This window comes from Natator depressus, chromosome 8, assembly GCF_965152275.1.
Source record: "Natator depressus isolate rNatDep1 chromosome 8, rNatDep2.hap1, whole genome shotgun sequence".
Lineage (NCBI taxonomy): Eukaryota > Metazoa > Chordata > Testudines > Cheloniidae > Natator > Natator depressus.
The window spans coordinates 605081-627289 of record NC_134241.1 but is presented as its reverse complement, the minus strand read 5'-3'; the positions used below and the strand labels follow the sequence as shown (position 1 = coordinate 627289).

The following is a 22209-nucleotide window of genomic DNA, read 5'->3' as shown; positions in this document are numbered from 1 at the left end:
CTGCTCCTACAGCTGCCACATCTGGGAAAGGGAGGTTCTTTGGGGGTCTCCCCATTACCAGATCAGACAGCCATTGGGTCTCTGCATTCACATAGTTGTCTGGCTCTGGACATAGCCAAATCCCTATCTCAGGGCCTATTGAGCCGACAGTGAGGGTGAGAGACCACATCCACTGGGAACAGACTGAGCCCTTGTCTGCTCCCTGCGCCCGTGGAGCTACTCACCTCCAGTTGCATGTGTGAGGCCCACAGTGCTGCCCCTGGCCATCAGTGCTGATAGATCCGGTTCAATGGGCATGCTGGAGGAGGAAGAGGAGTCCTCATCATTGGTCTGCCCAGAGGGAACAAACAGGGTCAGCACAGCAGAGTCAGATGCCGCGAGCTTTGTCTCCCTAAGCCTGTTCCTTGAGGAATGCTCTTAGCACTGCTGTGTCCCTGGGGCCACATGATCCTAAGCTTCTGTGGCCACCATGCCCTTGTCCAATGGCTGTGTGCAGTCCTGGCAGGCTGGGCACTATCCCCCATACCCCTCTCACCTCCTGGCTCCATAATTTCAGTGCCCACTTCAAATCGTGCTGCTAAATTGCTTTCTCTGAGAAGCTCATGGGGCAGCCAGGGTCACCCTTGGAAGCCCGGTAGCCTCCAGGATTGCAGGGAGATGTGCCCGTAGTCGAGAGGGAGGCAGGGAGTTCTGTTCTTCTCCACAGCCACTTGCCAGACTCCACAGGTCAAAGTCTCCAGAGACACGTTCCAGGATAAAATGCCTATTGCTCCTGTCCCCCAGGCTGAGATTCTGCCCCCGACACTGAGGTGAGCTGTTTAACTCCCCAAGGAGCCCACTTGCTACCTCCGGGTAAGCAACGTGGTGCTAACAACAGCCACGCTCAGAGGCCCAAGATGAGGGGAGTGAAACTCCCGGCTGGCCAGAGAGATGCCACGTACCGAAGACAAGGAACGTGATTGGGCCTCATGATAAACCTTGTTTCTTCTGCCCTTCATGCTGCTGCGGAACTTAGTGAAGAGGGACTGTGGTCCTTGGGTGCTGAATGCTGGCTCGCTGCCAGGAGACAGGATCTGCACGAACTGGAGGTCGAGCTGCAGCTGCCCTCGCACCTTGTCAGGTCTGCCGCGTCTGGATTGCAGCCTGAACCATCTGCGCCAGACAACGCCATGAACCATGGAGGAAACTGCTTGAGCCTTCACTGCTCTATTTGTCCTGAACTCACAGAGCTCAGCCCACTAAGGACTGGGGCTGCGGGCAAAGGGAGCTAAATATTGTGCTGAGTCCTGCTCTTAAAAGTTGTATCTTGTGGCTACACCTCACTGCCCCGCGGAAAAGCCCCCCGGCCCCTGGCCACACAGGCTCCCCAGTCATGTGCAGAGGAATTTGTGCCTTCCAAGTCCCCTGCCTGGAGGGCTATTTACTTCTAGGCCAGCATGGGATCCTCCCATTTCAGAACTAGGGCCGGGAAAGCCCATCCTGTGTGGTGCAGCAGCTCTGCTCTCACCCACCCCTGGTTCTGGTCTCTAGCTCCCTGAGCCACTTTCTTCTGCCCTCTCCTTTCCCTCCAGCCCTTCTCCTTTCCCCTGGTCACAGCCTTTCTGCACCCGAGCTAAGACAGCGCTTTCTAGGGGTCTTTTACCAGCTAGTCGGAAAGGCCCACACCCACCGCACACCTGGCCAGGTGCATTTATGGCAGGCTTCGGCTTCCTCTTGACCAGTCCTTGGACCCTGCCAGAGAGGAGATTCCAGAGCCCCCATTCCTCTGTATGTTGGCACCAGAGAGCCCAGCCCCACACGGTAAAGCTCCCTGTAGAGTAGCTCTGTGCTCTGGGGCACCAGGGGTCATGAGAAGCCCTGCTGCACCGCACACAGACCCCAGGAGAAAGTGCAGGAGGAAGAGGTGACTGAGTCCTGGTAATGTGTCTGGCTCATAGGTCAACCACAGAAGGGCAGGAGGTGCATGGTTCCCCAGGACACCTCCATTCCCTGGCCCCAGGTCTCAGCCCCATGGATGGGGGGCCCTGTGACACTCACTCATTCTTCCTCCTTGCCTTGTTGCAGAACAGCTGTGCCAGGGGAAGGCAGAGCCGGCCCAGGAATTGGTCGGGGCGATGGAGAGAGTGGTGCATGGCGGTGAGGATGAGACTGTGCTCTTTCGTGTCATCCAGCCGGCTGGGCAGCTGGAGTGTGCACTCCTCCCTCCACTCAGGGGTCAGGCTGTGGGGTACCACTGACGTCATGTATTTCTGCTTTTGCAGCTGGATGACCACGTAGGGGCTGCTGGAGCCAGCACCCCCCTTGGCCCGCAGCGACCGGGCACTCAGGACGGCCACGCGAAGGTGAGTTGGATGCCACTCCTCCGCCTCGGCCACCCTGCAGGACACGAGCCCATGTCAGTCCCCAGTGACCCCTCGCCCACCACGGGCTGAGAATCTGCATGAGCCAGCAGGGATGTGGGGGGAGTGCCCCCACAGCCCCTGCCCATGCCCCGAACGCAGACAAACTGGAGATTGGTGTCAGGAGGTGGCGGAGGGCAAGACCCTGGTGAGGGATGGGGGGGAGAGTGGGGCTAGTCAGTGAGGAGTAGGCCAAGCTGCCCTGTAGGGGTGGTGGTGGGGGCTAGTCAGCGAGGGGATGGGCCAGTCAGTGCGGGGGCGGGCCAAGCTGCCCTGGAGGGGTGGCGGGGGGGGGGGGCTAGTCAGCAAGGGGGTGGGCCAAGCTGCCCTGGAGGGGGGGGGCTCCTCAGCGAGGGGGTGGGCCAAGCTGCCCTGGAGGAGTGGCGGGGGGGGGCTAGTTAGCAAGGGGATGGGCCAAGCTGCCCTGGAGGGGTGGCGGGGGGGGGCTAGTCAGCGAGGGGGCGGGCCAAGCTGCCCTGGAGGGGTGGCGGGGGGGGGCCAGTCAGCGAGGGGGCGGGCCAAGCTGCCCTGGAGGGGTGCCGGGGGGGGGCCAGTCAGCGAGGGGGCGGGCCAAGCTGCCCTGGAGGGGTGGCGGGGGGGGGCTAGTTAGCAAGGGGATGGGCCAAGCTGCCCTGGAGGGGTGGCGGGGGGGGCTAGTCAGCGAGGGGGCGGGCCAAGCTCCCCTGGAGGGGTGGCGGGGGGGGGGCTCTTTACCCCGGGCGGGGGCTCTGGGCTCCGTGCTCCGCCTCCATGGGGGCTCCCCGGCCCGCCCACGTGTCACCGACACGCCCCCTGCGAACGTCACAGAGCCACGGGAGGCGGGGCCTGCACAGGCCTGAAGATCCTGGGGCCGGAGTCTTCCAGGAGGCGGGGCCAAATCGGGCCATTGGCCCCGCCCACGGACCTCTTGAGCCTGCGCGAGGCCTGCCAAGGGGGGCGGGGCAGAGCCGGCGAATGGCGGAGAGAGCTGGTGAGGGGCGGGGCCCGGGAGGGGGGGCAGAGGGCCTCGCTGACTAGCCCCCCGCCACCCGTCCAGGGCAGCTTGGCCCACCCCCTCGCTGACTAGGGCAGGGCGGGGCGGGGCGGGGCGGGGCCAGGGACGGGGGGGGGGCAGAGCCGGCGGGGCGGGGCGGGGCGGGGCCAGGGACGGGGGGGGCAGAGCCGGCGGGGCGGGGCGGGGCCAGGGACGGGGGGGGGGCAGAGCCGGCGGGGCGGGGCCAGGGACGGGGGGGGCAGAGCCGGCGGGGCGGGGCCAGGGACGGGGGGGCAGAGCCGGCGGGGCGGGGCCAGGGACGGGGGGGGGCAGAGCCGGCGGGGCGGGGCGGGGCCCGGGACGGGGGGGGCAGAGCCGGCGGGGCGGGGCGGGACCGGGAGGGGGCGGTGTCCGAGCCGTGGGCCGTAGGGACCGGCCGGGCACCGGGGCGCGGTGGGAACAGCCGCCCGCCCCGCCGCCCCGGGCACAGACTCCCGCTCCCAGCCGGCTGCGGGCTCACGCGGGCGTTTGTCATTTATCGTTTTCCTGCGTGAGGGACACGGACAGCGCAGTGGCTGTCTAGTTGCACTTGCCGCTGGGACATGCAGGGTACTGGCTGGGGTACACCACGCGCTGTGACGGGCGTGTGTAGGACCCGTGGGTCCTGAGTGCTGTGTTGTGGGGGGGCTGCTCACTGTAGCATTAGAGACTTGTCTGCAGGCTTTGCATCTGTTGCCTGGAAGGGTTTGGTGCTGTTTTGGGGTGTGCTGGTCTGTAGGCAGCTTGTTTCTGATGATGAGCTCGGGAAGTTGTTTGAAGGCCAGAAAAGGGGGTTTGGGAAAGGTTTCTTTTGGGATGGGGTCCCCATTGAGAATGGGGTGTAGTTATTTGATACCCCATGTGGGTTCCATGTGGGGTGGTAGGTGGCAACGTGGGGTGTGCCGTTAGAGGTGTTCTGTATTGAAGCAGGTTCTCTCAGGGTATTTGGGAGGCTCGTTCCATGGGGTGCAGGCAGAATCCTCTGCTGATTGAACCCTAGTATTACGGGCTCTTATGCCTCAGCCCAGCCCTGGACAGAAGAAGGAAGGGATGGACTGGGCCAGGGGCAGGGAGACAGGCCCATACAGCTCCCCATTGCCTGGGGAAAACTCCCATTTGACTGCTGTAGGGCAGGGGTAAGTCTGCAGCATTCCTCAGCAAATCACTGGCTATTGCACTAGCTCAGGTTTCCCCCAGGGGGGGCTGAGGTGCCAGTGAAATCTGCTGTAAGAGCTTCAGGGACCAGCCAGGTCAAGTCCTGGCAGCTGAGAGATGGGCTGACTGCAGAGTTCTACCGTGTATTCTGGTCCGTCCTCAGCCTGGCCCTTGCCACCATCTGGGCTGAGTCCTTAGGGAGCAGGGTGCCTCCCTGTCGCGCAGGCAAGCTGTGCTCACCCTGCTGCCGAAGAAGGGGAAACTCTGAGCTAAGGAACTGGCACCCAGTTTCGCTCCTCAGCATGGACTACAAGGTCGTAGTGAAAGCCATCTCACTGCTCCACCTCAGCCACTCTTACGCTGTCCCGGCCAGACCGTCTTCAATAACCTCCAAGAGAGGAGACCTAAAGGACCTGTAGCAGCAGGGTCCCAAGTACGACTAGCTCTTTCTACCTGCGCCCCCCAAACCTGCCCAGGCTGAGGCAGTGGGGCTGACGGCATTACCACTTGCTCCAGTACGTACCCATCCATCCTGGCCTGGGAAGCTGAGGGATACCAAGTGGGCGTGTGACTAATGCCCGTTCTGTGTGCACACATGGGGCTCTAGACTGTGCTGCCAGGGGAATTTAACCTACTCTGAGACTTTACTATTATTGATCCTACAACACCCCAAACTGGGGCTGCATGTCACATAACGAGGCAGATCCATGTCCCAAGGGATCACAATTGAAATAGACAACCCACTGATGAAGGCAGGGAGGGGAAGAGATGGCCTTTGGGCCAGAAGATGCATTGGACAGACTGCCCTGCTTTCCAGACAAACTGCTGTGCTACTCAGGTGTCTGCGCAAGGTGTAATCAGCACGGGGGTGTGAGAGTGTGTGTGTGTCTGTGAGCACTACCTAGTGCAGGTTTAAATTGTGTAAAGGGGCTTGTGCAAACTGGGTCTCTCAACATGTTATGGCATCCACCCCAGAAAACTATAGTCACACAGAGAGCCAAGACGGGGGGGGGGAGAGGAGTGAAGACGCATTTTACTGAGATTTTAAAAGAGATGGGGAGTTGCTGAGGCAAATTATATATGCACACGGTTGCAAGTGAGTGTGTGTTAAGAGGCTTACCGGCCATTTCAGGGCTGCAGAATCAGCAGGATGTAAGAACACTTTGGCTAGACCTCCTTCCACCCCAGATCCATCCCTCCCTCCTCTGGCTCTTCCAGCCCCAGTTGCTTCCTGCACTGGGGAAGAGGGGATACTGTGGACCTTGGTGGCAGGGCAGTTCAGAGCCTATGGGACTGGGGTATTCCTCAGGGAAGCTCACGCCTTCATTTTGCCCCTTGCTGCAGGGCAATGTTGATGTGCCCCTCCCTGGTGCCTAATTGAGCATTAGCAACCCCAACCGTTTAAAAACCAAGTCAGGCCCCAGTAAATCAGGCTCTTGGCTTCAAAATGGTGAGCTTCTCAGAACCAGTAGCCATGGTCTCTGCCTGGAGGCATGCATGTGTTGCGTAGTGCATGTAATTACTGAGTTAGAAGGTGCTGGTGCTTTGCTTGGGTCCCTGTTTCGGAATGAGCTCGGCTGGTGCTTGCATCCTTGTCTCTGCTGCAACCATCATCATGTCCCAGAATCCTGACTCCCTGAATGGTGACAGCTGGGGAGGGGACACAAAGTAGCAAAACCAGGCAGGGGCTGGGAGGGAGCAGGTCTGATTCAGAGGCATTGATTGTATCATGTCTCATGACTAAAGCAGGCAGGTGCGGCAAGGAGAGAGCTCATCTCTGTGCTGTGCTCTGTGTAACTGACAATGGAAGCAGTAGAGGCTCCCTGGGATTCCCTTTGAAACACCTCAGCTGCCCTCCCCTTTGAGCTGGTGAAACCCAGTGAGCCCGGAGCCACGCTGGCTGCATGCTGAAGAATGTTTAGCAAAAACCCTTATGCTGCTCTGCTCCTACCCCACCCCCGTCCAGCACAATCAGGGCTCTGCATGCAGCCTCCTCTCAGGCAAGGCCACATTCTAAAATTACTGCTGCTGATTAAAGGGCTGTCACTGATCTCGCCCACGTGTTCTCAGCAATCAAGACTTCCATGGAGAAGTGAGAGAGGTGCCACTGAGTCTGGTGTTGACAACATGGTCTTTATAAACGGGGCAAAGGAGGGAGCCCCTGCAGTTCCATTACCACTGAGCCCATAGCACAGCAGCTCAGTAATGTGTGAACAGGAATGCTAGGTGTGCTTCCAGGCTCTGAACTGTGCATGGCTGGAAATTCTGGATGCTTCATACAATCAGATGTTTCATCCCTGGCCAGTTCTGTTTCCTGTCATCAACTTGAATGGGTTTCACAATACAAATCCCAATGATACATGTCCAGTGCCAAGCCCCAGGGCTGTGCAGCGAACAAGTTCTGGCAGCACTGAACTCCTCACGTAGACCTTCTCTGGAGAGCCAGGGCCTGTCACCATGCTCCACCAGGGCCAAGCATACATGCAGGTGGCTCCTATTGCAGCAAGGTGAGCCAGGCTCTCCCCACAGTGCTGTATGCTCTTTGGGTTTCCTAACTGTGGGACAGGGCACCTGCTGATTACTGAAACAGATCACAGTTTCCTGCTTGTGAGCTCCCTTCCCCTTTTAAGCTGCAGATTTTCTCCTTTAGGGAGTGGGCTGTGAGGCCAAGCATAATTTCACCTTGGAACAAACTGACCCTTAGGGACACAGGCTCCCTGCTGCTATGGCTGTAATAAAGGACACAGATGTGCAAGGACACACACTGCCCACGAGTGGATGTGGTGACGCTGCCCCTGTAAACAGCTGAAGGCATGGTTTGAAGCAGCCTACAGTACATGTGTCCCTGCCTAGCTCTGCCTGTACCCTTGCAACCTTCTGTGGGGACAGGGCTTGTTCATGGCAGAAATTCCAGTGCCTGGAGGGCATGGGAGCAGATCTGTCTAACTCCTCTAGTAATAGTACTTGCCCTCTACCCATCTCTACCACCTGCCAGCCAAGGGCTCCAAGCACATCGGGGATGTCTATTCGTAAAGCTTCATAATCACCGCCCCCTCCCCTGGAGGGAAGGATTGTTATCTCCTTTGTGCAAAGGGGGAAACTGAGGCACAGGGAGGGGATGAGATTTGCTCCACCAAGGTGAAGCAGAGTTGGGAACAGAACCCCCTGTACCTTCTTTCTGGGAATAGTAGTGGCATGGAGGGATGGATCAGACATTTGTAATGGGGGGTTCTGGGTGACCTGTTCCAGGACTCCCTAGCCTGGTCCAGCTGGAGCCCTAGTCTTTAGGTTGTCTTGAGTCCTGGTGCTGTTTGTGAAATGGGGACCTAGACAGCTGTGAAGGGCAATAATCAAAACAGGCCCCATCAGCCAGCTGGAATCACACCACCCTTCCAGAGGACCCCCCCATGACAGAGCCCAGTGTTCTGGTGCAGGGTGTGAGCATGGGGCTGGCAGAGAGGCCAAGGGGGCACTAAGACTGAATACTTGTTTTGCTCCTGAGTCCCTGACATATAGGGCAGGGGCTCATAGCATGGAGCACATGTGGATGCAGCCAGTATCCGGGGGGCTGCCTCTGCTCCCAGTCAAGACCCCCAGCACCTTTGCACCAACAGCAGCAGTCCGCTAGTAGCAGAGCAGTGCTGCCCAGCGTTAGTGCATTTCTAGCTGCCTTGCATGTGCTGGAGCGGCTGGAAAGAGGGAGCGGGTGCTCTGGGGCCGGCAGCTCGCTGCAGACCCTGGCAAGGACGGGTTAGGCGAGGCTTTCCAGTGACTGAGGCAGTTAAAAGTTAACTGGCATACATTGCAAGGCTGGGCAGTAGGGGCTGCGCAGGGCTCTGTGGATCGGAGCCTCCATGTGCCTCCCCGGGGGTGCCTGCGGGCAGAGGCCGTGCTAACGGGGAGGGGCACTAAACAGGATTACCCCTCCCCCCAATAAAAAGCGAATAGGGGCCCCCTGAGCTGCTGGGGCTCTAAGGAATTGCTTAATCTGCTCCGGCCCGCAGGGCTACGCGGCTGTAGGAGCCAGCGGCTACTTCCCTGCGGAGGGGTCCAGGTGCCGGCCGAGCCCCCCTCGCACGTGCCGGCCCCTTTGCAAACCGCGGCGGCCCCGAGGGGAGGGGCGGGGCGGGCAGCGCAGGGCCCCGCCCCCGGGCTGCGATCCAGGCCGGGCTTTGCCGCCCCGGGTTAGGTTCCCAGAGCGGCCGCGATGCGGCTGCGGGCGGGAGCGGCATCCAGGCCGGGTTTTGCCTCTGCCCCGGCTGAGCTGCAGCCGCTGCGCCGAGGCCGCGCCGCGAGCATGGTGAGTCCCGGGGCGCCCGCCGGGCACGTGTCCCGCCGAGCCTCGGGCCCGGTCCGCGGCGCCCGGCCCGGCCCGGCCGGAAACTGGCTTTGTTCGGGGTGCGCTGAACCCCCTGCCCCGCCAGCTCCGGGCCGGCCAGGGCGTGGGGGCCCGGGGCCGAGCAGGGTGGGAGGCTGAGCAGTCGGGTCGGCCCGGGAGAGGAGCCGGCGCGGGGCTGGAACAGCTGCCGGGCGGCGGGGGGAGCCCGGCCGGCCGGGGCAGGCAGGGCGGGCCGGGCCCGGGCTGCGGAGCGGCTCGAAGGCAGGGGTCTCTGCCTCGCTTACCCCGGCGCTGGGGGTCTCCGGGCCGATTTGGCTCGGCCACGCGTTGCTGGGCTCCCGAGCGGGAAATCTGGTCCCCGCAGCCTGCGGGAATCCGGGTGAAGCGCTGGGCTCCGGCCTGCAGCCGGGGAGCTGGGCTGCCCCAGGACGGGTAGCCGAGAAACGGCCTTTCTCCGTCACCATGGCTAGTGCCGGGACTCCGGACCGGAGGGCGCTCCTGCTCGGCAGCCGCCCGCCTCCTGCCCAGCCTGTCTGCTCCGGCTGGAGGGACCCGCCCCCGTTAAAAGGCTGCTCTGGGCTTGAGCTGTGAGTCAGAACTCCGGACCTGCGGCCCCCGGGCCCCACCTGGCTCCGGGTTCCTCCGCATGCCCAGAGCCCCGCGCTGCGGCGGCCCCCACGCCGGCCCGGTGCTGCCCTCTTCAGCTCAGGGTCTCTGGGGCCGCAGCTCTGTGATTGCCGAGTTTAAGACTTAGATTTTCAAAACAGGTTCTTTCCTCTCCGGCCACGTGAAAGACCCTGTAAATGGGGGAAAAACAACAACTGGACGGGGGAGACAGGGGAACAGGCTGTACCAGGTGCTGTCAAGCACACAGAGACCACACAACAGGAATGTCTCCTCCTCCTCCAGTCCTTGTGTTCTGAGCTGTTACTTGCGGGGATAGGACATGAGCAGTGTTCAGACAGGAGTGTGGGTCTGGAGCTAAAGGTGACCCCCTTCAGCACGATGCGTCCGTATTTCAGCCTGGATTGCTTCACAGAAATCCCCAGGCCTCCTGCGGCTGTTCTGTGGTGCGGGGGAACCAGGGAAGAACACCAGCCCTTCCTGCCTCTTTGCATGGGGTCTTCACACCAGGCGCCTTACGCGGGATGCTCAGGGTTTATGGTGTTGGGCAGTGAGGGTTTGCTGACTTGGACTCTTGGCTTATACAGCATGTGTTGGATTTTCCTGGGATTTTACGCTTGCAGATCCCCCACCTGTCCCCGCAGATATGTCCCTCGTTCTGAGCGCTGCTGGTCATTTTAGAGCTAGGGTGATCAGGCTGATGGGGAACGCAGGTGTTGTCTCCCCGTCACCGTTGAGAAGTGGTGTGTCTGTGGGACTCAGGTTACAGAACCTGCTAGCATGTCTCTGTTGCATATGGAGTCTGACAGCAAGGCTTTGGCGAGTGGGGGTGCAGGGTAGTGGCAGGAGTCATCCCTGGGCCGTGTGGGAAGGGTATGGGTGGCTGAATGCCTTGTCCGGCGCTTGAACAGTTCCTAGGCTGTGCTGTGCTCTGGGACTCCGTGTGGGATAGTAGCTGGGGTGCTTAGGTGGGGGTCCCAAGTGGTGCTGTTCACCTGCCCTGGGGATTTCACAACCCACAAGATCTGGCTGAAGAAACCAGGAGACGCCTGCCGTTTTCATGGTCTGGAGCTACTGCCTCTGCTTGCCACAGGCATCTTGTGGCTGCCCATGGAAGTGCCCATCTTCCTTTGGGGTTGATGATGTTGCGGGTTCCTAGTCCTTCCAGTTGGAGTCAGAAGGAATGGGTGGCCCTGTGCTGAGCATCATGTCGCCGCTCGGCACCTGGGGCTGGTAAATAGCTCGTGGCTCCCAGGGAGCTTGCCCAGGGTAGGGAGATGGAGCAGCAACTGTCTAGAGCAGGGGATTCTCAAACTTCATTGCACCGAGACCCCCTTCTGTCAACAAAAATTACTACATGACCCAGGAGGGGGGACTGAAGCCTGAGCCTGCCTGAATCCCGCTGCTGCTGCTGGGAAGCCAAAGGAGAAGCCCAAGGGCTTCAGTCTCAGGCAGGGGGCCTGTAATCTGAGTCTTGCCACCCAGTGCTGAAGCTCTTGGGCTATGGCCCTGGGTGGTGGGGCTTGGGCTTTGGCTTCTGTCCCAGGTCCCAGTAAGTCTAAGCCAGCCCTGTCAACCCTATTAAAACGGGGTTACGTCTCACAGTTTGAGAACCACTGGTCTAGTGTTTCCAGCCAGTGCTGAGATTCCTGTCAGGTTTTGGAGAATAACCCCCAGCCACCCTGCCTGGGGCTGCTGGATTCTTGCTGTTCATTGTGGCTCCAGGGTATGGGGAGGAAGCCTGGCAAAGCCAGTCTTCAGGAGCCAACAAAGCCCAGCTCCCTGGGGTCTGCAGGACTCAGGGGATTGGGCCATTTCCTTCCAGGTTGCTGGCATGAATGCAGCCCAGACTGCAGGCTTGGTGGCCTGCGTGAAGAGCTGTGGGAGGGGGTGTCAGGATAGTCCCCTAAGGCCTGAAAGCTGAATCTACTTTTAAAAACTCCATCTTAAGCGTGGGTTGCAGAGCCTGCCCCTGTGGGTACAGCCACTGATTGGGCCCTGGTCTGGGCTTTTTGCTGGCCAGCTCTAAGTCCCAAGCTATGCTGTACTGGCCTCGGCAGCATCTTCCCAGCTCGAATGTTCCCTCTGCAGATGCCACCGGGCTGAAGTGTTCCAGCTGTGTGGCCGTGGGATGGTGCTGCTCTCTCACCCTGCCTCAACGCTTCCCACCCCACTCCCATGCTGCTCCAGGGCAGCTTGTGTCATCACATGGCTGGTCCCTGTTTGTCCCTGCCCCTCAAGCACAGCACTGCTGGGTGGATGGGCCCCTTCCCTTGGAATGCAGCCCCAGCTTCAATGCGCCTCCGTGAGTCGTGCTGTGGCCATGACCCTGGGGAGGTGTCTGTGGTTTAATTCCACCCAGGGTCTCTCCTGCAGTCCCGGTGCCTGTCCCTTTTGTTCCTGAAGAGACAGGCTCTGCTGATGCCTGCCTCTCCAAAGCTAGGGCAGGGTACCAGGGCCCTGCCTGCTCCTGATGAAGTTGTGGCCAAGCTCCTATTGAATCAAGCCCGCAAGCTCTGCTGCATTGCACGAGCCCTTCCCCAGGCTTGCTCTGCAGAATGCGTGTGCACCTGCTGCACGGACCTGCCCAGTCCGGAAGGGCCCTTCGAGCCCAGTGGGATTGGAGCCCGGCAAGTCCCAGACACTGATTTGAAAGGAACTTCCAGACCAATCGGGATACAGGCCCAGGTCCTGGCAAGACTCTGTGGACTCCAGAGGGATTGGGGCGTGTCCCATTGGCACCTGGAGGGAGTGGATATCCTTGCTTTGTGGCTGCCAGGGCAGGGCTCTGATGGCTATGCAGTGTTTTGTGCAATGGACAAACCTCACTAACCTGCTGCCACCCAAGGAAGGGGCTGGGGAGTCACTCACTGAGCATTCCCTGTTCCCAGGAGCAGGTGAGACTGTTCCTCAGGTCCGTGTGTCATGGATACCTTCAGGCTGCTCCCTGTCTGCGTCTGCAGCGGGGGCTGGGAGTTAGCCAGGCCTCCTGAGCCTGTGATCTCTGAAGTGCTAAGCAGGACCAGTGCAGCTCACCTGCCAGGAACAGCCAGGTGCTTCGGGACAGTACGGGATGTTCTCCCTTCGCAGTAAGTGCTGACCCCACTGCCCCAGAGTGACGTTAGGGAGTGATGTCAAATGGCACCTGACCGCTTGGGATCATTGTATCCGTAGCCCAAATCACAAGAAGCTGGCTGGACAAAGCCGGCTCAGAGGTTCTCTGTGCTGCAGGATTGAGCGAAGCCATGAAGGAACGGGACGCAGTGCCGGTCCGTCCCCTGGCAAAAGGGGGCTGCCTCTGGGCCAGCTGCCCCATGGAGCCAGGGGCTCCTCACAGCCCCAGGTGCTGTGGTTACAGCTGTCTGTCCTAAGGCATCACAAGGTGGGGTGTGTGAGGGACAGAGCCTGACCTCTGCCTCCCCTCTGGGGTTCGGGGCTCAGCTGAGTCCCCCGGAGGGTAGCTCCGTACCGCTGGCTCAGCTCTGGGAGCGCATGGAGCTGTAGAAGGGAGAGTGCCTGACAGGGGGGATTCGTAGAGTTTAAGGCCAGAGGGATCATTCTGACCATGCAGGCGGAACCTCTGTGGAGCACAGACCATGCAGCCCCTCATGGTTCCCGCAGCCAGCCCAGAACTGGCTGAGCTAGAGTTGGGCTTTTACAAAAAGACACTCAGTCTTGATTTAGAGCCTACAATGATGGAGAATTAACCCTGCAAGTTGCATCAATGGCTAATTCCCCTCCCTGTAAAAAGCTTGTGCCCTGTGTTCAGTCTGAAGTGTGTTATTCCTGTGTGAAAGTGTGTGGGGTTACCCTAGGGCCCAAGGAGGGCAGCTGTGTCCCGGCTGGGGCTGAGAGTTACTTTCCAGTGCAACATACCTGGAAATCCAGCTCAGGGCCCATCCCCTCAATGGTGGTGTGTACAGGGTTGTTCTGGGGTGGGCCACCCCACTGACATGGCTCACCCAGAGAGGCTGCTGCAGGAGGGAGCAAGGGGCCAGTGGGCTGAGAGGCCTGGAACTGCATGGTGCCTGCCCCTGCCATGTGCTCCTCAGGCAGCCAAAAAGCCCCTTCTAAGAAGGGGAAGGGGAGGAGGCAGTGCGCTGGCACCTGGGTACCACTTGCCTTGGTCTCCCAGAGCAGTGCCCTCACAGGGAGATGACCACTGGGCACAGGTGTCAGTGGCATCTCGGGTACAGGGAGGAGATCGGGCCCAGGAGCTCCTGCAGGCTGAGCTGCTCCGCAGACCATCCCTGGCCCACAGAGGCAGTCTACCCCTTCTTGGGCTGCTTGTGTGGTTCTTAGGGGGAATTGGCTGTGGGGTCTGGTCCCAGCAGCTTTCTCAGGATGTGGGGTCTGCTGCTGGAGAATCTGGTGCTTGAGGTGCAGGGAGCCCTGCCCAGCCTCTGAGGAGCGAGAACCCTTGCAGACCCCTCTGAGCTCCCAGCGGCATCCAGGGTGGCCCAGCTCCCCTGAGGAGCGTGGGTCCCTCCTCCCCAGGTTGAAAGCCGTATGTAGGCAGCTCGTGGGAGCAGATGCTGGGTTCCCTAGGAGGGAGATGACCTTGCAGGGCAGGAGCTGTCAGACAGGTTTGTGCGTGGCAGTGATTAAAGGGGAGTTGTGTGTTTACACAGTGCCTGGTGCAGAGAGCTGGGGCGTTACACCGGAGCTGGCAGCTCCTGACCCAGGGCCCCCAGCAGGGATCTGTCGGGCACTGGCAGTGCTGGGCTTGGAGCAGGCTGAGATCCCTGCTCTTGTCTCCCAAGCTTCAGCGGTGCAGAGACTTGTAACAGGTTCCCAGCTGCGGGCCTTGGACAGCTTCATCTTCTCACCCCCACACTTGGGTGTCCTGGTCTCACTGGGGCTCTGAAGGGAAGATCCCCACCCTCCGGATGCTCGGGGATCCAGGGCTGAGTGTTGGAGAACCCGGGGGTGAGACTCATGGCACAGTCTGTGCTCTCCTGGCACAGGCAGTTCTGCCACATGGGCAGCCTGGCAGCTGTGCTGTTTCCGTGGGAGCCTTCGCTCCCAGCTTAGCCTGTTCATTTTTGGCTGTCGTGACGTTATTCCCGGGCTGGTTGGTCTTTGCTGGGCAAGTCATTTAACTGCTTTGCCCCACTTTCCCCGTCTGTAAAATGGGGCCTCTAGCGAACTGTGCCCCCGCTGGCTCTGCAGTCTTTGGCAAGGGGAGGGTGTTGGAGGCAAGCCCCTGGAGACTGTCTTTGCCAGTGGAGATGCCACTGCTGATTTGGGTGCCCAAGGCAAAGCATGAGCCTGCAGTGAGTGGGCAATGGCCTTCGGGGGCATTGGGCTGAGTTCCGCAGTCCGGGCAGGTGGAAATGCTGCCCAGAGCGAGGAGCTCTCCCAGCTGGGCACTTGTGGGCATCATGCCGGTTCTTAGGTTGGGCTGGGTTACCTGTGCTCCCTCCTGGTGCGGCAGCAGGCCCTAGAACTGGCTGGTCTCGCTGCACCCGCTGCTGCCCAGGGTTGAAGGGCAGGGCACTGAGAGGGGAACAGGCAGCTGCTCCCTCGGCGGTGGAGCCAGCCTGGGGAGTGGACCAAGTTGGGGGTGATGCTAGGGTCGGTAGCCCTATGCACTGAGGGGGAGGCCTGACCGCTGCTCTGGGCTGGGTAGCACTGGGGAGGTAAGGGCTGTTCCTGCCTGCTGCGCCTCAGGGGAAGGGTGAGGGGCTTGTCAGTTGCTAGCAGCATTGTCCGTTTCCTCCTGGGCTTCCTCCCAGGCCCAGCAGGGCCCAGAGTGTGCAGCCCGGAACCTGCTCAGGAAACTGCCACTTCCTGCCTCATGTCCTTCCTGTTCCTGCCTCCCCCGCTTGTGCCATCTGGCCTGTGCCCCACAGCCCCCATGCCACAGCATCTACTTCTGTTCGCTGCCTGAAATGGAGTGTCTTAGCCCTTCCCCTCCTCGGGGCTGGGGCAGGACTCTCCGGAGGAGCTGGACGCCTAGCCCCTGTGTCCATCCTCGAGAGGATGGAGTGCGGGGGCGGGGGGGATCACAGGGAGTGCAGGCCATGGGGCCTTGGCAGCCCAGGCCTCCATGTACCCATTTGCCTTGCTCCTCTTGGTGCAGCTGGTCAGGCCCAGAAGGTCGAGGTGGGGTAGGAACCCTGTTCTGAGCCCATGGGACTTGGCAAGAGTTTGTCCATTAAGTGCAGTGGGGGCAGGATCAGGTCCGAATGGAAAAAGAGTTTCTGGCTCATGTGCGGAGCTTCTCCCCAGCCAGACTTTCCATCCCAGCCGCAGCAGTGCCCTGCTGCCCTGAGGGACAGTCTGGGGGCACCTTGCATCTGCCACCTGTGGGCTCTGGCATTGTGCTGTCGTTAGGGAAGCACTCGGCATGATCAGTGGCCCAGCCTCCAGCAAAGGGCCATGTTTCCCCTGTGGGGGATTCCCCTGGTACCTTGCACTTGCACCTCAAGGCTGAAAGGTGCTGGGCTTCTTTCCCCCAGCCCCAGCTCCTGAGCTGGGTTCTGGCCCTTCCTCTGAAGGGAAAGGAACTGCACTAATGGGGAGGTGAGGTGCTGGCCTGACAACCCTGGGGGAGCCAGTCATGCCCACAGCAGGCACAGCTCAGAGAGGAACACTGCCCCCCTCCTTGGGAGCCAGGGGGTAGCAGTCTCTGTAGCCCAGCCAGCCCTTGGCCCCTCTGCTGCAGCTGCCAACAGGGAGCTAAGCTGGATGCTGGATTTTGTGCTACTGGGACCCCAGTTTGCTGGTCCCAGGCCTCAGAACAGCCATGGAGGGGTGTTGTCTGCTCAGCTGGGCTGGATCCCCTGCACCCCTCTTGACTGCTCTCCCCTGAGCCGGTCTGAGGAGCCCCACCCCAACTCAGTGCTGCGGCCTGGGTCTGCAAAGGCTCCTGGAAGCACCATTGGCTGCTGGGTGTGTGCACGCGCACAGTACATGAAAGGTCATGCTGCTGGCCCAGGGTCCCGTCTGAGCTCTGAGAGGGCAGCCGCAGCCCCGTGCGGACCAATTGTCCAGGAATCAGCCTGGGGACGCAGCCCAGGCAGGTGACAGGAGCTCTGGAGCTTGCCTGCCTGGCTGGGTGGCATGTGCTTGTTTTGGTTTCCCTCCCCAGCCCCCCAGGCGGGAGGAGGAGCTGGGTGTGGGAACCACCACGTCAGATAGGAACGAGCAGTTCAGCCTTGGCTGGGTGGCAGGGCAGATCGACTTCCAGCCGGATCCTCCCGGCGTGCTGCTCCCCGGGGCTCGGCTCTGGCTGCCTGGGGGGAGCAGGTGAGTGGTAGAGTGGCTTTATCTCTGGGGAACATGCTGGTGTCCAGCTGGCTCCTATTGGGGTTCCCAGCTCCAGAAGTTGAAAGAAGGCACCTGCGTCCTCAGTTTGTAGGCCTGAAGGGAGCAGCTGGCTCGGTACAGACCCACTTCCGCCAGAGGCTGCTTGTAAGCAGGGGGCGGGGTGGGGCTAGGATTATGGTCACATGGACACTGACTCCCCTCCCTGCAAGGGGACCCTGGATGATTCTTTGGGGCCCTGCTGTAAATGCTGGGGTGATCAGGGACTTGTCAGGGGGGAGCAGTAGTGGGCGCTGCGTGACACAGGGAGATGTGGCTGCTCTGCCTTCCCTCTGGCTGGCTGGGCATCCATGGGGATGGGGGGGAGGGAGCACGGCTCTCCCTCTCAGGGTGGGGCTGGTGGACATAGGGTGGCCCCAGCCACTCACACCCCTTTGCTGATTGTCTGTTCCCTCCTTTGGCAGTGCTGGTACCACGTGCTGGTCTAATTCTCCATGGCAACAGCACAGGTCCCTCATGTGACCTGTGACCCTGGCAACTGCTTCCTTGACTCTTCCCTAGCCTCTGCGCCCGGGAGCTACGGCTGCGGCATGGGCAGCGTGGGCAGCCTGGTGGAGAAACAGGACTTGACGCCTGTGGAGCTGAGGGCGGTGCTGGGGGGCTCGCGGGGGTTCCGGCAGCCGGACGGCCTGCTCCGGAAGGGCCCAAGCCAGCGGGAGCTCTTCAGCTACCTGCACAGCGCCAGGAAGGAGCCCCGGGCCGAGAGGAAGCACCAGGCGCCGGGGGCGTCTCGGGACTACGAGAGCGACCGTGAGAACTGGTCCCCTGACCGCTACTCCCGTGAGCACCACCGGGGGGCAGACTTCTCCAAGAGCTCGCTGCCGGAGCGGGGCCGCTTTGACAAGGTGAGGCCCCTGGGTGCTGGGCTGGGGCAGGCAATGTGGCTAGGGATCCACATGACTAGTTGTAGGGATGTTTTCCAGGTGTGCATCCCACCAACCGCCCCTGAAATGCAGCTGCCTCCAGAGTGGAGAGCAGCCACCAAATGGGAGCTGGCTGGCGCAGAGCATGGGAGGAGGGGGCCCTTGCGGACAGCCCCCTAGCTCTTGGCAGGCCAGGTGGTGATGGGGCCCATGTAACTGCTGTGACAGATGGAAGCTGGGAGGTCCTCGTACATAAGCCTCATATCTGTGTCCAGGGCAAAGGGGTGGGGCAGCGCTGAGCCATCCTGCAGCTGGGGACACAGACTGGGGATCCCCAGCTCTTCTCCCTGCTGAGCGGCTCTGCTGAGACCAGGTTGATCCTTGGCTCCCTTGTCTTTCAGTGTCGGATCAGGCCATCGGCCTTCAAGGCAGTGGCTGGGAAAGGCCTGGTGTCCATGCAGGGCCTGGCCTCATCCAAAGGGCAGAAGCTGTCGAAGAGCAACGGGAGCCTGCACACCCTCCTGTCTCAGAGCAGCACCAGCACCGGTCCCTCCTCCCAGCATGGCCCCCTGCGCACCCACCTGCTGCACGCCATCAGCTTAGACGAGGCCTCCAATTCCAGCCACAACTCCATCCAGAGCTTCCCCATCTACCCTCCCCACTTCAAACCTGCCCAGGGCCAGTTCAGCGCCTCCATGGGCCAGATCAACCACATTGGGGGCTCCCTTGACAGGGCCTCCTGGGGCCCCAGAGACCCCCTGGCAGTGGAGAAAGCGCCTCTGTCCTGCAAGAGCATGGCCACGCTAAGCCGGCTGCAAAGCTCTGGGGAGCCCCCACCCCCCTATGAGTTCACCTGCTCCCTGGAGGACATGGTGAAGCAGCTAGAGGACCGGCTGCACGAGAAGAGTGGGGGGCTGTGGCAGTTGAAGAGGAGCCTTAGTGAGACTGAAGACCCCTTCACACAGGTGAGTGCAGTGGGGCTGGCCTGAGGGTGCAGGGCCCTGGGCCTGCTTCTCACCCCATCCCAGTGCCCCCTCCGCCCCCCAAACAGGGAGGCTAGTGTCTCATGCATTGCGGGAGCCTGGGCTCTGCTGCTCCCAGTGCCAGAGCATCAGGCTTGCTCCAGAGCGATCGGACTGGGAAATCTCCATGCACGAGGAACCTTTTCCCCTTGCACCAAGGTGGTGGTGGGAGGAGGCTGGGGTGGCCAATAGGAGCAGCTGCCCAGCCTGAATCTGCTCTCTGAGAAAATGGAGACATTTAGTCTCTGGACTACATTTCAGAAGCACGTACTAGTGTGAAAATGGTCCAGTGCTGTCCTGGCTGAATCCTTCTTGGAGATGGATTGTGTGTTGCTGGGGGGTGGCTCTTAGAGCTGCTGCTTCCCATTCCAGGGTCATGGGGGCCAGGCTGCTCCCTTTGAGGCCCTGGGGCTGTAAGGAGTGATGGGATCCTTCACCCTAGACCTTGAGCTGCTGGAGGGGGCTGGGCTGCCTGGCACTTTGTCCCAGGAGCTGGGCACAGACTTTTCCTTGTGCCAGCAGGTTTTTGAGGACAAACAGCATCTGTGGATGGATGCGCTGGACGAGCTGAAGCAGATGTATGTCGCCAAGCTGCAGCAGGTGACCCAGCAGGCCCAGCGCAGCCAGCGGGCACTGCAGCTGCAGCTCTACAAAGCGCAGCAGGAGAAGAAGCGGCTGCAGGAGGAGCTGAGCCTGCACCAGGGCCAGTGTGAGGAGCTGAGGCAGTGGCAGCAGCAGTGTGAACGTGTCAGCCCCAAACTAGAAGAGACCAGGTGGGAGGTGAGTAAAGGAGAGCTCTGCAGCTCTCCTCCACCCTTCTGCCCCAGCAGCTGTCCCAGTGCCCCTCAATCCCAACCCGCAGCCTCAGCCCTGGGCACAGGCTCCAATTGTACCGTGCTCCGGGGTTTTTGTGGGGGAACTTTCTCTCAGGATGAAGCAGAGAGAGGTTGAGCCACTGTCATCCATGGCTTAATGCAGCTATGGACCCGGCTCTAGAGCCAAAAGCCTAGTGGACCCCCTGCATATCCTCCCGCCCCGCCCCATCCCTTCTCATTCTTCACACCCCTGCAAAGCCTCCATTTCCTGCCTGTGGAAATCCTGAGAGTGCTGTCTGGTAATGGCTGCCACATGGCAGGTTTAATGCTCTATGCCCCTGCCTGGCAGAGTTGGGATTGAATGGGGGTTTCCTATCTAGATGCACCCAACAACTCTAAACCCCACCCCAACTTTTCCTGTGCATCTTATTTCTTGCTCTGTCCCTCCCCACCCTTTCTCTGCATCTCCTGCAGGTTTGTCAGAAGGCAGCTGAGATCTCACTGCTCAAGCAGCAGCTTCGAGACTCCCAGGAGGAGATGGCTCAGAAACTCAGTGAGATCTTCAGCTTGAAGACCCAGCTGCGGGAGGCCCGGGCGGAGGTGCAAGCCAAGGACTCGCAGCTGGCCCAGCTAGGGGACTCCTTCCAGGCCCCACCAGAGCCCAGCCCCTCCCTCCCTTTGGGGGATGCTCCCATGCCAGTCTGCCAGGACTTCTCTGGCTGTGAAACTGACGACTCCAAGTGTTGGGGTCTTCACAGCGAGAGTGGGGAGCCCCCGGAGAGGCAGGTGGAGTGGCTGTGGACAGAGCTGCTGCGCGAGCGGCGCCAGGGCCAGCTGCAGGCTGTGAACTTTGAGCTGGAGCGGAAAACCTGGCAGGAGGAGAAGGAGAAAGTGCTGCGCTACCAGAGGGAGATCCAGGCAAGCTACATGGAGATGTACCAGCGCAGCCAGGCTTTGGAAAGGGAGCTGCGGCACCTGCGGGCTGAGCCCAGAGATGCTGACGCCGACTCACCCTGGATCGAGAGAGTCGAGTCTTCAAAAATCTGAATAGGAAGCCAGCAGCCTGGACTGGGAAGGGGCAAGAGCTCTTGGGATGGTACCCAGGCTGCACCATGGACTGACTGGGTTAGCTAAGGGGGCTTCTCCATCTCAGACTGATGAATCTGTGACCACTGCAGGGCCATCCCTGTGGGAGTCTCAAGAGCAAGTATTACTTCTGCCTCTGCAGCAGGGGCATGTGCTCCAACAGCTGCCTTTGGCAGGGCGAGTTTGCACCATGATTCTTACTGTCCAGCAAACAGAAGCCCAGCATCAAGTGGGATTTCCTGTTCCTCCTCCCCCATCCCCTGCTGCTTCCTACCCCAGTGAGGGCTCTGGTCCTGCTAGGGAAATGCCCAACTTCGTCTCCTTACGCTGTCCAAGCTGCATGCCTGCCAGTCTTGCTCCATGCCCTTCACACTGTGCTGGGGCCAGTGGGCAGTCCAGCCTGAGAGCTGCAGGCAGAGTGAACCTGCCCTGCTGTGCCTGTGCTGGGTGCCCATGCAGGTAGCCTGGCCTTGGGCTTGAGGCCTGGGAAATGTGAAACATGGATGCTGGGAGCACTTCCTGCCAGGGCTAGAGCTGCCCTGGCACCTGGCTCTGCTGGAGTATCTGCAGCAGGAGAAAAGGAGTGACTATAGGGCTCATGTCACGGGGGACAGGTGCAGGGGCTTTGCATGCCACCCAGGGCTGTGGCCTCTGTGCTGGGGCTTCTCGTGCTGCTTCAGAGATGGAGAAGAGCTGGGTCGGTATCCTGCCATAGAGAAGGGGAGAAGGAAAGCAGCTCCTGCCAGAGAGCATGCACCATCACTCAGGCCTATCCTCACCCCCTGCCCAGCCGACATCTGGGTATGAAGCTTGCCTCGCAGAGCCTTCTTTCACCAGGAGGCAGGCTGTGGGTTGGTGCTGAGGGGTGGGCAAGGGCTGGCTAGCACCATGGGGTGGGGCGGGGAGCTGGGTGCTCTGGATATGAAGGTCCAGGCCTGGCAAGGCTCTCCTCAGCCTCTCCTGGAATAAATCTGAATTTGGTACTTCTGGCTCCTGTGGCTGCTTCTTTCTCTCCCTCCATGGGGGTGACCCCAGCAGCTGTCCTTGGATGCTCACGTGGGTGAGTTACAGGCCTCCCAGCTGACAGTATAAGGCAGCAGTGAAGCTGGTATTTGCTCTGCACTCCAGGAGGTTGCTGGAGCCAAAGTTCCATTTGCTGCTGACCAGGGAGGTTGAGCAAAAGGCAGGAGAGTCTGGGAAGGGGAGCAGTGCTCCCAGCGTGGGGACCAGGGGCCCAGTTTCTGAGGATGATGCAGACAGGGCTCCACATGGCCTGGCCCCTGGCTGCCCATGCTGGGCCCCACCTACAGGAGCTGCCTGCTCCATTGTCCATGTTGCTGCTGCAGTGTGGGGCTCTGGTTTGTCTCTAATGGCCTGGCAGTGACATGCTGCTCTTTAAGGTCAGACACAAGCCCCCACGAGCAGTCCTGGTGCAGCACCACTTGCCTCTCCCACCTGCAGGTTATTTGATGGGTGGAGAGGAACCAAACGGGCTTCCTCGAGTTGATCTACTCAGTTCTGCTGGGCACAGGTGCTGCTGGGCTGGCAGGGTCAATCTCTCT

The 22209-nt window shown here is 60.7% G+C and overlaps 1 protein-coding gene across 1 annotated transcript; it reads left to right on the top strand.

The window, feature by feature from the left end:
* The first annotated feature begins 8761 nt into the window (after nt 1-8761).
* N4BP3 (NEDD4 binding protein 3) lies at nt 8762-21519 on the top strand. Its single transcript, XM_074962032.1, has 5 exons — nt 8762-8866; nt 17266-17706; nt 18126-18689; nt 19269-19526; nt 20036-21519. Exons 2-5 carry the CDS (start codon nt 17296-17298, stop codon nt 20606-20608), a joined length of 1806 nt encoding a protein of 601 aa, XP_074818133.1. The 5' UTR covers nt 8762-8866; nt 17266-17295; the 3' UTR covers nt 20609-21519.
* Nucleotides 21520-22209: the final 690 nt, after the last annotated feature.

Excerpts from the sequence above, each read along its gene's own strand:
- N4BP3 (XM_074962032.1), top strand. The coding sequence starts at position 17,296 with ATGGCAACAGCACAGGTCCCTCATGTGACCTGTGACCCTGGCAACTGC. Across the intron at positions 17,707-18,125 it reads AGCGGGGCCGCTTTGACAAG|TGTCGGATCAGGCCATCGGC; the intron begins GTGAGGCCCCTG and ends CTTGTCTTTCAG. Across the intron at positions 19,527-20,035 it reads TAGAAGAGACCAGGTGGGAG|GTTTGTCAGAAGGCAGCTGA; the intron begins GTGAGTAAAGGA and ends CATCTCCTGCAG.